General features: G+C 36.6%; 1 protein-coding gene across 1 annotated transcript in view; it reads right to left on the bottom strand.

Annotated features, from left to right (window-relative positions):
* Nucleotides 1-18122, bottom strand: part of LOC144432809 (TGF-beta-activated kinase 1 and MAP3K7-binding protein 3-like) — a 93315-nt gene that overhangs the window by 67745 nt on the left and 7448 nt on the right. Inside the window, exon 2 of the mRNA XM_078121089.1 lies at nucleotides 1352-1482. Within this exon, the coding sequence (XP_077977215.1) occupies nucleotides 1352-1447 (96 nt within the window). The 5' untranslated portion in view covers nucleotides 1448-1482. The remainder of the gene's footprint in view (nucleotides 1-1351; nucleotides 1483-18122) is intronic.

The raw sequence follows: 18122 nt of genomic DNA, 5'->3' as shown, positions 1-18122 counted from the left end.
AACTGTTTGTCATGATTTGACAAGTGTCCTGGTTGGAGAGGTACGAGCAGGTTGAACAGTATACTCAAACCTGTGCATCATTTCCCTATCAAGATATTTTTTTTTTCTAGAAGCAGTGGTCCATCTTTTTTTTTCCATCACCCACTCATATCCTGATTTTTTCCCCCCGAAATCTTCCAAGCCCCCCCCCCCCCCGGATATCAAATGGTCCACCCCTTATAGGAATATGACGAGGCGTGCGTCGCCATCTTGAAATTAAGACAGTTTCGACTAGTCTTTGACGCTGCCGTATAGTCATTATTCGTGGAGCATTTAGTGGTGGCAAGATATAACGTAAATATCATGAATCAAAATGTATAAATGTTGATTTTTTTTCATTGAATACATGGTGTTCTTCTGTGAAAAAACCATCGGAAAATAGCGTTCGTCGAAAGCTCTGACTAAGTAGTTTGACCTGTCTCCTGCATTCGAACATAAATAATTTCACAACTGGACGTTTTTGATATTATTTAAGCAGTTTGGGATGATGCTTTATAGCTTTACAACAAATGTGGAATTTATCTTGAGAAATTATTTACATATACACTCAAAATTCATTGAAAAATGGGAAATACTCGCTTGTACTAAGTTGTAGTGCAGCGGGGTCACGCTCTATTGTTCTAGGGGTCAAACCATATCACGTGGTAGGTATCGTGCCCCCCCTGGGTTGGCTAACTACTCAATGGTCGGCTAACTACTCAATGGTTGGCTAACTACTCAATGGTCGGCTAACTACTCAATGGTAGGCTAACTACTCAATGGTCTGGTAATTATTCAATGGTCTGGTAACTACTCAATGGTAAGCTAACTACTCAATGGTCGGCTAACTACTCAATGGATGGCTAACTACTCAATGGTAGGCTAACTACTCAATGGTAGGCTAGCTACTCAATGGTAGGCTCACTACTCAATGGTAGGCTAACTACTCAATGGTCGGCTAACTACTCAATGGTAGGCTAGCTACTCAATGGTAGGCTAACTACTCAATGGTCGGCTAACTACTCAATGGTCGGCTAACTACTCAATGGTCAGTTAGATTCTCAATGGTCAGCTAACTACTCAATGGTTGGCTAACTACTCAATGGTAGGCTAACTACTCAATGGTAGGCTAGCTACTCAATGGTAGGCTAACTACTCAATGGTCGGCTAACTACTCAATGGTCGGCTAACTACTCAATGGTCAGCTAACTACTCAATGGTCAGCTAAGTAGGTAGGAAAGAGGTGAATTCCAGTGTTATATATAATAACTTCAATGATTGCTGGACTGAACCGACAGTAAAAATAACAATAAGGAAAGCCAAAGGTACAAACCTGTTTGATAGTAAATGAAACTATGCCCTCTGGAATTTCAGGAAATCTTTGTTTCAAATCTTGTAATAGCTTGGTATCCGTATTGCTGACTGCCATATTATTTTTCTTCCACAGTTGTTGTCATGGAAATGCTGTAACAGCAAAATAAGCACATTCAAATAATATGCAGATATTGTCATGGTAACCCAGGCCTCTTAAATTAAATACAGGTACTGCCATTGAAACACTGTATCAATAAAATGACATTCATGAGTTTCCTCTCGGTTTTGAAAATTCTTAGTAAGTTACCGGGTCGAAAAAGTTGTAGTAAATTTCAGAAATCATTAGTAAACTATTAGGGCCTATAGAAAAAGTCACATTTAGAGGACATTGCATGTATATACCATTTACGGACTATTTGTGTCAGTTTACTTCAAAGTGTGCATGTATGGATATATTTGAAAGAGTCAATTCCCCTTATATTGATTTGATCCCCTGGATCTTTCAAAGTACTACTGTGTAGAGATATAACATATTCAGTTTACACGCACACATCACCTAATGCAGGTCAGCGTGACTGTCCTTCATTACAATATTTCAAATACATACATTGGTAAAAAAAAACCTGATAATTCTCCATGATAGTTGCTATAAATGATAATTCTCCATGATAGTTGCTATAAATGATAATTCTCCATGATAGTTGCTATAAATGATAATTCTCCATGATAGTTGCTATAAATGATAATTCTCCATGATAGTTGCTATAAATGATAATTCTCCATGATAGTTGCTATAAATGATCCATTTTAAGCAGTCTTCATCTTTATACTCAAATTTATATTTACATTTTTCAAAGGACCAAGAACAACTTCAAAATGAATGAACATGTACTTCAAATGTACTTCGCTGGTTTTTTTTTAATTAATGTAATAAAGTGGTTAGTGTTTTCATATGATGTCTCACTATAAAACACATTTTACACAGAAAGTTGGTAACGTGTTGTACTTTTATACCATAGTCACCATTTTATAACAAAAATCTACTGTTATGAAAAATTGCACACATTCTCAGAAAACAAGTCATTGAGAATAACATAGTCCCCGCTAAGATTGGGTTTTAAGGAATTATCACTACTCTGATCACGCAACAACATTTGTGAACCTAAATCAAACAGACTAGGATATGTTGTCTGCTTGTTGGACATGGAACATGCCTACAACAATAAAGGATTGGTCGGGTATGGGGATCATATCACGATGAAAATGAATATGCACATGTATGTCATAGAACACTGTCCTAATACCAACTTTGAATGTGATCTGTTCAAGCATGACCGAGTTATGGCTTTGGACATAGACAAATTGCAAACAAAAAGGCTGCCAGGCGGCCATATTGGATCATATTACAACAACAATGAATATGCACATGTATGTCATAGAACACTGTCCTAATGCCAACTTTGAATGAGATCTGTTCAAGCATGTCTGAGTTATGGCTTTGGACATGGAAAATTCACAAACAAAATGGCTGCCAGGCAGCCATATTGGATCGTATCACAATGAAAATGGATATGCACATGTATGTCATAGAACACTGTCCTAATACCAACTTTGAATGAGATCTGTTCAAGCATGTCTGAGGTATGGCTTTAGACAGGGAAAATTTGCAAACAAAATGGCTGCTAGGCGGCCATATTTGATCGTATCATGACAACAATGAATATGCACATATATGCCATAGAACACTGTCCTAATACCAATTTTGAATGAGATCTGTTCAAGCATGTCTGAGTTATGGCTTTAGACAGGGAAAGTTTGCAAACAAAATGGCTGCTAGGCGGCCATATTGGATCGTATCATGAAACAAATTGACGTGCATATGTATGCCATTGTATGTTGCCCCTGTACCAAGTTTGAAAAAAATCAGTCCAGGCATCTCCAAGAAACGGCTGCGGACGGACGGACAGACGGACGGACGGACGCATGGACGCACGGACACACGGACAGACGGAACCCAATCCATAAGTCCCCGTCCTGGACTTCGTCCGGCTGGGACTAAAAAATGACTGGGAAATGCACAGAAGAAAAAGAAAAAAAGAGGATTTTGAGGTTGGCTATAAATAATTCCAGTCTTACAGCTAACCCTGGAAAATTTTAATGATGAATGAAATAAACTAGGGATCTAAAATAATTTTGAGGCAATTTGAATTTCAAATTTACCAAGTCAACAACATTCAACTTGTACTTGTAGTAGATATATATAGGGAAGAAATGTATTAATCGCCATCTTAGCATCTGCATCTTAGTTTCCGTACGGCGACAATCCCAAGGGACTCATTAGTAACCTGGAAGAGAGTCATTCTCAGCCATATGTTACAATGGTAACACTCGTTCATGTTCGATTACCTTTCACAAAGAAAACACAACGAAATGGTTGAAGTGATCTTTATTTTTAATTTCTTTTCATCACAAAAACATAATCTGCGTGATCAAAAGTGTTGTAAACTAAACCAGAAAGAATTATCGGACTGGCTAAACTTCCCGCTGAACTAGAGTAAGGTCCAAGCGTCGATAGTACGTGAGGAAATCGTCTCAAACTAGCGATACAACTTTCAAAATATAACTTGACATGTCTTCATTTGATAGAGTTATACAATTCAAGACGGGTTTTCACTCAAAAAAAAAATTCTGTGAATAATGACACTCTGAACGCAGCGATTTCTCGGACGATGTTACCACTGTAACGTATGGCTGGCAACGACTTGCTTCCGGGTTAGTCCCTCGTGCATCCGGGTACTTGGGATTGTCGCCATACGGAAAACTAAGATGGCGATTAATACATACATCGTCTGATATTTTAATTTACGGAGTTTCTTGTGACCGACACAGTCCCCGTATGATCACTGACTAGTCGTACTTGCATACGGAGTAATCCGGGACTCGATTCTTACAAATTGTCCCTACTATTTGTTTAGAGTCAAGTCGGCAATGTAGACTCGTCCACCGCCTGTCGTATGTAAGCAGGTAACCACTGACATGACCAGAGTCAGAGAGAACCTTTTCAGATTTAAAATTACATGTAAAATGGGGAACAGGGCTCGAAATTAGCGGTAGTCTCGCGTCAATTGACTACCAGTTTTTCCAAAATGACTACCAAGTTCGAAAACTGGTAGTCATCCTTGACTACCACGCAAATAATAGGGACGCCAACCCACCGCATGCATGGAAGGCCTGCTGACAAGTTGGCAATGTAGCGTGAGTGCTGGACTCTAAAGCTACATGTGATTAGATATGGCTGGCATGTTTGATATTGCTTACTTTGTAGTCAATAACAATGGCTTGGTAAAATAAACAAAATACATGTAGCTTATATGTGATGTTACAAATGCCATAGCGTCTACTCAAACGCAACACTCTATTGATTTCATGACTGTTTCATTGTCTTTTCCATGTCACACAGTTGCGATCAAAATGATACAAAACTTAGGAAAATATATATTAATAAAATCATTCTCCCACCACTAATCGTGAATGTAATAGTATTTTACAACTAGTCATTCAATACTATGATACCTCAATTTAGTGGAAGGATGAACATTTACGTCGTTTATCGAAGCCCTTAGCGGAGGAGACAAATCCTAGACATAATCAGAATGACTTCCTGTGTTTATAGATAGTGGGACGTGCCTTGGCGCATACCATTTCTCTCTAGGGTTGGGTCATAGCATGTTATTTTTTGGATGAAATGGATGGTGACCGCGTGTATTTTTTATCGTATGAGGTTTTAGCTTTTACAAAGTAAATAATAATAAATAGCATAAATGCTCAGATTTGAGAGCATTTGTGTTATAAGATTGACAAGCAACCCACACACCCGGAATGGAATAAGCCACTAATCATTACGTGTAACTCTACACTTCACACCGTTATTGATTCAGTGAAATAAACTGCAACATGGAAAGTACGTAATTTTGCTGTGTGACTAGCAATTTAGTTAGTGTTTTGAAGTTTATTTCTGTCAATCTCTCAGTCACGTCCTGTATATATGTTTGAGGCCAGTAACTTTTGGTGTGTGTGTGTTTGTGGGTGGTCGTGTGTGTGTGTGTGGGGGGGGGGGGGGTGTTTGTACATGTGTGTGACTGAATGAATGTAAAATATGTGTATATTTATTATGTACATGTTATGCCAAAATTTGTGTCAGTTTGAGGTTTCCAAGTGGACATTGCAAAATAAGAGCTTGGTATACACAATAATCATTTATATGATATTTACTTACTATGATACTAGTATGATATTACATGTAGTATTTTAGGACAGGTCAAATGTTTGCCTAATATGAATGTCACTAATTTCATGAAAAAAATTACTTAATGTTTTGTTTATGCATAAATTATTAAATGCTGAAAAAAAGAATGACTACCTAATCTTCCCTGTTGACTACCAGTTTTAAAAAGTAGTAGTCAAAGTGACATAACGCAAAGTCTGAAGCCAAATTAAAGTTGTAATTATTCTAATTATTTTTACTTGCCAAATATTTGCATTTTGGAAATTGCAAGACACATTCATGTCGTTTAACTTTACATGTAAACTGTCGGCCAATAATTTAATAATAAAGTGTGGTCGTTACGCGATTTGTCTTCATTCTGGTTCACTGTCACTCCAAATTGCACAACAATATAGAATTAATCACAAGTTACATGTTATCTGAAAACATCACACTTTTATAGTGGGTCTGAAGTGTGATTTTAGTGAGTACCAAGAACGTCCTGTGTTGTTACTTGCTGTGGAAAATCGCCCGGGAAATAAGAGGATTTAAATTAAGATGGCCGGCGCGGCATCCTCTGAAACTCACTTGTGCATTACCACATCGGCAATTTTGACGCTGTAATTTTGCCACCAATATTGATCGTACAAAAACAAAACTCCATAAATGAACCACAAAGTACTTTCCCTTTCAAAATGTGGTAATTTTAGAAAGAGTATTATCGTTTTTATTGACGACTGACTCTGTCAAAAATCGTTCCATACACTTCAGTTCAGGCATGCACGACTTGTACTTCTCACTTGATCATGAGGTGCATATACTGGAATGAACCATTCTGTAGGAGGGGTGGAGAATTGGATTTGAAGTTTACAACCCTTTTTGGAACAAATATTTGTCATTTGGGCAAACAATACGTAGAATTAAGATTATAGCACATATTACATTGCTTGTTTGACGTCAATAGTGTCTTTTGAAAAGTTGCACTTTACCTAAAGTCTCACGGACTGATTTCCAATATGGCGTCGGTCATAATGCTCATTAACATATTCATTTTTTTTTTCAAATTACAAAAAAAAAATCATAAAAAATAGAAGAGAAGACTTGAAATTAACAAATCTAAGTAAGCTACCCTCTGTGCATCAAAACACCAGATATCAAAGCAATCTGACTTGAAGTATATGAGGAGTTGATGAAAATGTCAATTTTGGGAAAAAAATCATAAAAAATTGAAAATGGCACAGATCAACTTGGCATGAACAAATCTGAATAGCCTCCCCCCAGGGAACATGCACACCAAATATCGAAGTATTCTGGCTGTTACTTTCAGAGAAGATAGTGAAAATATAAAAGTTTGACGGACACCTATGATTCACCTATACACTCTATACTCTATACAACCTATACCCAAAGCTACGCTTTCAGCTTTCGCTGACAACGGAGCTAATAAAAACTTGGAGAAATGCTAATCTTGTTACCACTTGTTTCATTTTTAGCACATCTGAACCACTAAGGGGTTCATTGGTGCTATAGACACAGTGTGTGTGTGTGTGTGTGTGCAAGACTTAAACTCAAAAACCACTGGGCCGAGTGTTTGATATTTCGTAGGAATTTTTCATTTGGTGTCTAGTTGGGAAATTGTTGAAATCACCAGATTTACACTAAATGCCTTCTATAAGGGTAGTCTTGCAATTTTATGATTTATGCAAGAAATTTAGCTCTACATCTGTGATTTTTCAAGTCCAAGTGAAAGTTAGTGGTCAGAAATGTTCTTCAAATGCCCACTGCCTAATTCTCAGCACAGGAAAGTTTGCCATCCTTGACTTCACTTGGCTTTCGGGATCCCCTACATACCCGAGATATGTACACCCGTTTACATGGCAAATAATAAACAGAATTCAAACCTTCATAACATTACTATTATGCATCAGAAAATTATACATACTTCATGATAAGCATCATAACAGTTTAACAACTGTAATACAGTGAAGAGATACGGTATTATTTCCCTACTTCATCCCTGGGGAAAGTCCATACATGTACATTCCTGTTTCGACCGAGATTGACAGACACACCATCTGCTTGAAATCCAATAAGTTTCTGCTTCCAACTTTCATCAACTTTGTCACATATAGTTTTTGTCATACTAACACCATCATTGGCATGTGTGTCACCGTCAATCAAAATAGAAATATATATAGCTTCGTTTCTGATATCGTTAGCCAAGTCATTCCTGATTCGTCCAGCAATTGTTCATCTCTGGACATTTGTGAGTGTTATCATAGGTTGGATTTAATACCGATGCCATTTTTTCTGAGCAGTAGCGGTAACTGGGAAATAGTGAAAATGGAAGTTCTTGTTTGGCTATCAGACAGGCAATAATTATCTTTATTTTCATTTCTGCTATTTTGTTATCACCCTGTAAGTACTAGTTATACCAAGGGACTGGTCGCCGCCACTGGTTTCGCCAAATGTCTTTGAATTCGCTAGAACATGTGTCACCGAAATTGAGTGTTCCATTAAACTTTAAAGTTTGTTTGTTTTTCAACCAATTTTCTCTGTTACCAAAGCGAAATCAGACTTCTCTTTCAAGAATTTACAATATTGACACCATACTCTGTAAATACTGCCATCTATTAGGTACTTGCTGTCTTCACTGGTATGGATGTTCATCCACTCAAATTGTTTAAGCCATCGTACCAATTTTACATCTTGAGATTTTCCAGACTGTGATGATTGAACTCTACAAGCCATCACATTTGAAACATCGCCTGTTGTCTTGTTGCGATTAGCGGGTTGTTCATCATTTCCATCACATGTACCTAGCTTACTGGCTGGAGAAAAGAAATGAGTTGTATGTCGTTTACTCATACTGGAACGGATGGTTCTCCACAGGTACTTGGTCAAACTGTCTTGATTGAGGAGAGACATTAAACTAATCTTTAAAATCACCAATGTCTAGGAGCAAACGGGAGTAGCCAATGAAAAACCAGAAAAGGGCAAACTGTGTCAAAATTGAAGGCTTGTACAACAACAAACCTATCAAATTTGTGTACACTGCTCATGTGAATGGTCATCCATTGTTATCTAATGCAAGGAAGTGTCAATCAAAACTAATGTCAACAACGTTGTCTATCTTCATTTGTTTTGATACATTGGAGTCAGAGTATGTCATTCACGATATTTCGTCTACACTGCGACGTATAAATTAATTCCAAGTGCGACCTTCAAAATTGCCAGTAAAATGCCGACAAATGTGAAATTTCATCATTTACAAATGTAGATACCAGTAAATTTAGAATGTCACCTGCTGAATGCCGATATTTATGAATTCACCGGCATTGGCACATTTTCTACTGACAACTTTCTAGGCTGAGAGTCGGACACAGGAGTATCGAATGAAGTAAAAACAAGATTTTCAATTTTGAAATAGTGAAGAGGTTGTATGAAGTTATGTAGGCGAAATCTCCAGCATGATTGCCTGCAGATGCGATCTCAGTACGGCCAACCACACATGTAATAATGTGAAGCTTTTATAGAAAGTTGTAGCATAGATCTCACGGTAGGAGTTTTTATGGCCAAGAAAAAAAAAATTGCTTCTTGTCACTGTGACCCCACGTCAATCTTTTTTTTTTCCTTGTGTTTGTCCAGCCAATGCAGACTGCAGATCCAAGGGAAAACACAACATAACTCTCCCTACATTAATTGCTACTTCAGGGAAGACAACTGCAGAACTAATCATGAACAATTAAAACAAAAAATTTGCATCATCACACTAACCAGAAACAACCTTTTTTTGTGGCCTCGTCTAATTACAGAAAATATGCCAATAACTTATTAAAACTAAAAGCTAAATCGATAATATTTTCAGGACAGATGCGATTTGGTATCACAAATATATGTACCAAGTTATAATGAATTTGAAGCCTTTATTCTTGAGATATATACAAATGTATAGCCTACATTTTGTAATTACCGAAAACCATTAATTACGCAAATTGCTCCTGGACCAGTGTTCGCTGTGACGCAAAATCATGCGTATCACATGCAATGGAAATTAATGTTTTTTTATTTTGATTTCGCCACTAAAATTTCTAAACTAAATTTCTTAAGTATTTCTTCAAATAAATCTTTTAAATATATATATTTAAATAGACAGACAATGCGAGGTTACACGAGCACATCACTTTGATCTAGCTCTAACAGAATTTACCAAAATCTCCACTAATTTACATTCTGCATCATCTATAATACCTCAACATGAAGTGCAACGACTGTAGTCAAACAAGAGGGGTGCGCCTGTGCCAAGGAGACCTTGAACTTTGCCGAAATTGCGAAACGAAACGTTTCCCAAGTTCAAGCTCGGGTAAGCAAGACAAAGCCAAGATGGCTGACCAAGGGGAACAAAGCGAATTCGAACAAATACTGTCAACACTGGCTGCACTAAACCAGAAAGTGGATACGATACCAGCGTTAGAACACAAACTGAATGAACTACAGAACTCAGTCGAATACATCAGCACTTTTTTCGATATGTACAAGAGAAGGATGGATGAAATGGAAACTGAAAACAAAAGCCTTAAGCAACAACTCATTACCATTGACAACAACCTCAGCACAACACAACAAGAACTCCATGACTTACAGCAATACACAAGACGAAATAACCTTGAGATACACGTCATCCCAGAACTACCGGACGAAGACACCGACTCGATTGTTACTAAAGTCGCTAACACAGTCGGCATTAGGATAACATCAAGCGACATCGACATCAGTCACCGTCTGCCATCAAGGTCGCATCAAGAACACAGAACCCCAGCCCCGATAATTGTTAGATTCACTAGGAGAACCATCCGCAATAACATCTATGCTGCACGAAAACACCTCAAGAACAAATCAACAAAAGACATAAACATTGGTAATCATTCTGACAATCGAATCTATATCAACAAAAATCTAAGCCCGGCCAACAAACAACTGTTCCACAAAACAAATGAGAAAAAGAAGTATCTAAAATGGAAGTTCATCTGGACGAACAACGGAAGAATTTTTGTAAAAAGGAATGAGGAAGGAAGGGCACTAAAGATTATTACATTGCATGACATCGAGCGTATGCAATAATACAGAAAGAACGTGGACTCGTAAAATTGTTAACAATCTATGGAAGCCACCGACAATCAACCACAAACTATAAACTATAACTGCAAATCGTATTCATTGGAACAGCTTAATTCAGGTACATCTCCATTAACTTCTGATAATAACCCAAAGCAATTCTTTTCAACTTTTCACTTAAATATTAGATCACTCTCAAAGCATTATGATGAGCTTGTTTCCTTTTTAGGCAATATACATCATGATTTTTCTGTAATTGCATTGACTGAGACATGGTTGCACAACAATGACTGTTCTCTTTTTACGCTCCCATGCTACAAAATTATCACATGCAACCGCATACATACCAAAGGTGGGGGAACAGCATTATACATTCACAATTCATTGTCTTTTTCGCAAATTAACACCTTTAGAATCCAACATTCAGAATCATTATTCATCGAAGTTGACATAAACAAAGAAAGTGTGATAATTGGTGTAATTTATAGGAAACCCAACACAACAGTTCAAGAATTTCTTGACAGCTTAGAAATCTGCCTTGAGTCTATTTCCTCTAAAAACAAAAAATGCATTATAATGGGCGATGTTAACATCGACACGAGTCAAAAGAATACCCTAATTGCAAATTACACTTCTATTCTGAATAGCTACAATTTTGCACAATTGATAGACACTCCCACCAGATCAACTGTATCCAGTAGCACGACAATTGATCACGTGATAAGTAATATAACTGATTATTTTCTTGAATGTGGTAGCATCCACACCGACATCAGCGACCATTTCCCAGTCTTTGCACAAATCAAACACTTTGAGCATGTCTTCAATAGTAACAATACTTTCTCCAAATGTGATTTTTCTAAATATGACAGACAAGCCTTTCTATCTGATCTTAGTAACATCTCTTGGCAGTCAGTTTATGACTGTGATGACCCAGACATAGCATACACCATATTCTGTGATATCTTCTGTCGTCTCACTTCAAAACATGCTCCTACAAAACAGTGCAAAACCAAAAATTGAGGATTTCGTAAACCCTGGATATCAAAAGGGTTACATATTTCTATTCGCACAAAACACAAGTTATTTTCAAAAGTAAAGCGGTGCCCGAACGATTTAGAACGTTTTAATAGTTACAAAGTACAGTGTTCGATCTAGGCCGCGCCATTGCGCAATTTGCGCTAAAAAAATCCGATTGGCCACTATTTCTAAAGTCTGTGCGCCTTTTCGGGCGCAACAATTTGGAGTCTGCATATGCCGTATGTATACAACATTGACAGGTCACAAACTTTTCGAAACTGGTCGTAATATACCTCATACCTAATATTAATTACCCACCCCTCTTTGTAACTTCACATGTATCTAAACAAATGCATATAAACGATGTAACTGCAAAGGCAGTCGGATCGGGTAATCGGTGCTGAGGTTAGTCTACATCTCAGGTCAGCGTATGCAAATCACATGTTTTCATTTTCAAAATGGACGCTCACGATCACAGTCAGTAAGCACGAGCGTGAGGGCCGCTATGGCGAAACGCCAGCGGTTGCTCTCTGACTTTTTACATGTACCGAAGCCAGCTGAAGGGGAAACAGTTTCAGCCGATGCAGCCCTGACAGTCGAGGCATCAGAAATTTTGTACTTAGGTATTTGGTAATCTGGTGAAGATCAGAAGTCGATGTTTGCATTTTGAAATCTTTTCCGAAACAAATGTTACGGCAAATATCCGATTCCCTGTGAAACAGATCATTTTAAATATTGGTATATTTCCTTTTAAATGTTTTGCCGCATGTCACGTAGAGTTAATGCCAAGAGATAAATTCACAGAGTAGTAAATCGATGAAGAGGCTTTCTTGGTAGAATTAAACAATGTAGTGTTTTTATTTTCGGTTTAGTTTCAGTTGTAATAGAATATTTGCAATCTGCTTCCAATTATTTATAGTGGCAGTGTAATTATGAATATTTTTTTAGTCCTGTCATGAATTTGATGTTACTTAATTTTGCACTACCTTTATCAGGTGGAGAATTAAACTGTTGATAAATACTTTTGAAACTTTTTTGGTTAGTTGTCTGTACCAGGTTGTCATTAGTCTTTAATAATCCGTCACTGTGGGCATCATGTGAGTGATTTAGTGCCATTTCTTTTCCGTTTTTGGACATGACATATCATTGACCAAAAATATATCTTTTATTTGTTTCACAGTCATTTACACATAACAAAGAGTTTGAACAAATGTTTTCTTCTTCAGGAGAAATGGTTGGCTATATGGCATTGGCTGTATTTCAAGGAAAATGGAATGTTTTGCCGGATCTGCAAGGAAGCAAACAAAAAAAATCCATTTACCATTGGTGAAGGATGTAAAAATTTCAAGACTTCAATCATGAGTAGCCATGTTGGAAATAAAGATCACCATCAAGCAATTCTGGAACTGCAACTAAAAAAAAAAACTTTCAAAGTGCCTCAGTCAATGCAGATGCACAGGTTGCACAAGCTGGCAAAGTTGAAATAAAAATATTAAAAATATTCACCTGACTTTTCTTCTTCTTCCCCATAATGATATACTTCCATCTTCTTATCAGTGTCACCTGGTCAAACAAGTCTGAAGAAATTTGCTTTTGGCGTGTCCCTACTTTAAATATTTATTTTCAATGTAAAACTTTCATGTTCTCATAGTGGAACATTTAATTAGTGATATTCATCATCTGATTTTTCCCTTTCGTGATGGTGGACAATGATGGCCCTCTTTTTTCTCAAATGGCCCCCTTTTTGCACAGGTAGGGGCCCACAATGGCCCTCCTTTTTGGTATCCTAGATCGAACACTGCAAAGTATATCGTAACCTTCTGACAAAACTGCTTAACTAGCAAAGAAACGTTACTATTATAGAGAAATTTTGTCAGCAACAGGCAATACAAACAAATTATGGAAAGCAATCAACGACATTTTAAACAAAAGACAAAGCCAGATGTCATCCCCCAAACAAATAAGAGCAAGTAACAATACATACACAATTTTAACAGAAAATGGTGATATTGCTGAAACTTTTAATAATTTTTTCACCAACATTGGGCCAAGTCTTGCTGCAAAAATAAATTCCACCAATAATTTTGCTGGTTATCTCACTGATAACTATCCAAACTCAATTTTTTTCCACCCAGTAACTGAAAATGACGTCGCTAAACAGATTAATCGTCTTGATTCAAGGAAAGCTATGGGTCTCGATCATATACACCCCAAACTCGTCATTGACTCTGTTCATTTCATCTCACCACCACTAACTCACATTATTAACCGTTCTTTTCTTGAAGGCGTTTTCCAGACCCCCTAAAATTTGCAAAAGTTACACCCATCTACAAAAATGGATCAGTACTTGAAGTAAGCAACTACAGACCAATATCTGTGTTGCCTATTCTCAGCAAAGTTTTCGAATCCCTTGTTCAGAGTCAATTAACTGTTTTTCTTGAAAAGTATAACATTCTACTAAATACACAGTATGGATTTCGTAAAAAGCATAGCACTAAGCTTGCCTTAATTGATCTAGTTTCCGATATCTCAGACAAAATGGACAAAGGTTTTGTTACATTTGGTGTTTTTATTGACCTTAAAAAAGCCTTTGATACCATTGACCATAACATTCTAATAAACAAACTTTTTCACTATGGAATAAGAGGCCTTCCACTCCGTTGGTTCAAAAGGTATCTGGAAAATCGTCAACAAGTTGTTCAAATAAATGGCACAACCTCTTCACCAAGACAGGTGAATTGTGGTATACCACAAGGATCTATCTTGGGACCTCTTCTTTTTCTGATCTATATTAATGATATTAACAAATCTACCAACGCTTTCAATATTCGTCTTTTTGCTGATGATACAAATCTATTTCAACACTTTTCGTACCCAAATGTAAACCTTTTCGATCAAAACCAGTCTCTTGACCAGGTATACCTCTGGTGTAATGCAAATAAGCTTACAATTAATACAGACAAAACAAACTATATGCTTATAAAAACGCCCCGGAAAATTCTCAACGTTGAAGGTCGCCTTTATATTGGAAATAAACCTATTGAAAGAGTATCATCAGCAACATATCTAGGTGTCTCAATCGATTCCTTCCTAAATTGGAAGTCTCATATCGAAAAAGTATGTAACATAATCAATCCTAAGGTTGGAATCATTTCTCGTATTCGTCACTATGTGCCAAGATCTGTTCTCATACTCCTTTACAACACTTTAATTCTACCTCATCTTAGCTATTGCGTGGAAGTGTGGGGAAACACCTTCCCAACAGCACTACACCCCCTCCTTCGCCTACAAAAGAAGCTTGTCCACTTCATAACTTTCTCAGATTACCATGCCCATTCTACTCCTCTCTTTCATCAACTTAAAATTCTTGATATTTACAAACTCTGTAGTCTTCAAACTTGCATTTTCATCTTCGATTTAATACACAATCGCTATATTCACAATCTTGAGCATTACTTCGAAGTTCATTTGACCCATAACTATCCAACCAAAGCAAGATCTAATGCAAATTTACCAATCCCTAAGGCCAACTTGACACAAACTCAGTATAATTTTAACTACGCAGCAGTCAAGGCATGGAACGCAGTACCCCTACCAATTAAATCGCTTCACAGTCGGGAAAAATTTAAGTCTGAATTAAAACAGTTTTTATTCAGTTAGTGACATTCCATATACATGTATATAGCCCATTTATTTATTTGTGACAGCAGTGATTTGTAAAATTTGTACAACTTTAGTTTATGAATATTTAGTATGTGTATGAATGTATGATTGGTTTGGTTAGTTTTTTCTATGAGTGAGTGTGATGCGTGTGTATAACATTTGTTATGTATATATTTATTTTTATAACAGTGTAACCAGCAATACATTATATTAAGCATGTCAGTCAGGGCCTTGGACCTCGATTAGTTCAGAAAGAACTACTGTCCTTGGTCCTCACCAGAATTTTATTTTGTCCCTCGACGTTGTATTTTTTTTTTCTCTCTTTCATTTCTATATATTTATTCAATATCTGTATATACTGTATAAGTTCTGGTGAAATAAATTTCAATTCAATTCAATTCAATTCAATTCAATTCAATATCCATGCTACATTTTTGTCCACACGATAGACATTTAGGGTTTTCAATTGTGCCTTAAATGTCTATCATGCAAGCATTTCTTGGACAACGTCGACTTTTTATGTCAATCCTACTGAACATTACACTGTTTTGTCTACGTGACAGACATTTTTGGTTTTCATGTCAAAAATGTCTTTGCAAGCATTTCTTCAAATATGTTGTTTTTTTTAATTTGAGGAAAAAAATAAATATTTTTGGTAAAATGGCCTCAGAGAATAGGGTAGGTAGGTTGGGATTTTATTTCATTTTATTTCAAATTTTTTAATTGAAAAATATTGCTTTGACCCAAAATCAAACACAATTTTGTACAGGCATCACTGAGGAAAGAAAACAGATGTGTATGAAGGTCAAGAAGACACAGAATACCTGCACAATTTCATTTTTTTTTAACACGGCAGACAAATTTGGTTTTCATTCGTGCCAAAAATGTCTGTAGATCATGCAAGCATATCTTCAAATAATGAAATATGTCACCTCTTTTAAATATGTCAATTGTACTGCATGATTACATTTTTTGTCAACAACACCTAGTAGACACTCTTGGTTTTCAATTGTGCCTAAAATGTCCATCATGCAAGCAGCATTTCGTGGACTACATTGGCTTTTTACTTATGTGAATCATGTTGATCGGTTACATTGCTTTGTCTACGAAGATAGACATTTTTGTTTTTCAATCCTACCAAAAATCTGTAGCTAGTATTATATTTTATCACATAAATAAGTGCAAATCTTCACCTGTGTGACGTCAAACAGGGCAGATCAAAAACCCATATCACCCCTGTTCTACCGAACTATTTTTTTCTCTCAACTCTTTGATCGAGTGTTCCTGCCAATCCTATGCTACGATCAAGTTATCGTAATAATTATGTGCTTTCAAAACGTAAATGCACACATTGTATCCTTAGGTGGCATGAGTATGATACGTAGAGGTACTTTTATTTTCATTTAATACATTTTATTCTATCTAAAAATCATGTATGTATATGCAGGTTATTGAAGTACCAGCCGGCAAGCGAAGTTACTTCCAATTTTCCATTGAGCCCAGAGCTCCAAACTTACACATCCCGAGCAAATATGATTAAAATGACAGAACAAAAATCGCATTCAGACAAACTTTACTTGTGGTACGTTTAAAAATAAATTTGATATTACATGTGCATTGTAACTTTCTAACCAATAATTTTGGTTGAGAAACCACAGCAGATCTGTACCGTGGAGGTAAGCTTGACCTCGCAGGTCACGCGATTACATAATTTGCATAGCCATCGGATGCCATTTTTTAATGCGCGATGATGAATAAAGTGCAATGAAACAATGCAGTATTCGTAAAATATCTTTCAAAGTTGTAGAAAAACATGTGGAAAAACTTACAAATTATGTGATAAATAATATAACCCCACAAAATCAATTCCACGGACTACCGGCTCGAATTTGTATTAGTCTGTGGAATCATTCTTGGAGCATTATGGCATAAAACTAACATTGATTTTGTGGGATTATATATAAATATATTATGGCAATTGTCCCTACTGTATTTCATGACTTACATGTACCAACTGCTATATATTCCTAGTTGGTGGGTCAAACTTGTGCATATCACACTAGGGATGTTGCTAATCTCTCACATCTCCTATTTCCTTCGTCAACACCACTTGTTAATCAAACATCACTGCCAGACGATCTACATCTCAAACTTTCAAAGTTCCATTATTATGACCCCCCCCCTCCCATATTTTCCTGTTTTGTCATTAAGGCTTATTTCTTCTTGGTTTAACTAATACTAGATCAGTGGCAGTGTTGATCAACGTGGGTGAATGCTTAAGTACAAAATTGTTTGATCTTTATGGGTGCATAAACTGCGTCTAGTATAAGGACCAACACTTTCCCATAAGGATGTAGCTTTCACTACATTTTCCCTTAATTTCATAATCATATACTGCCAGTCACATATGCAGTCATATGATGAATAGTCATTGTCATGAACCTGCAACCAAAGTTCCAAGAACTAGATTTATATCCTGTATTGATTGCTCTTTTACCTATGGTGCTTTAACATTGATCAGGTGAATCTTCTGAAAATTGAGAACAAATAGTTTATTGTGTATACCTTGTAAGTTCAACTACATGTACAATATTCTGTATTATAATAGCATTACCAATTCCAGTGAATTTTGTGACATCATCGCTGTACATTATTACTGATAATGTACTCTGTTATTGGGCATCGCGGCCCCGGCACGAGCATAACAATACACACTTATGTCCGTAAG

The sequence above is a fragment of the Glandiceps talaboti genome, chromosome 3 (assembly GCF_964340395.1).
Source record: "Glandiceps talaboti chromosome 3, keGlaTala1.1, whole genome shotgun sequence".
Taxonomy (NCBI): Eukaryota; Metazoa; Hemichordata; class Enteropneusta; family Spengelidae; genus Glandiceps; species Glandiceps talaboti.
This window is presented reverse-complemented; position numbering and strand designations above follow the sequence as displayed.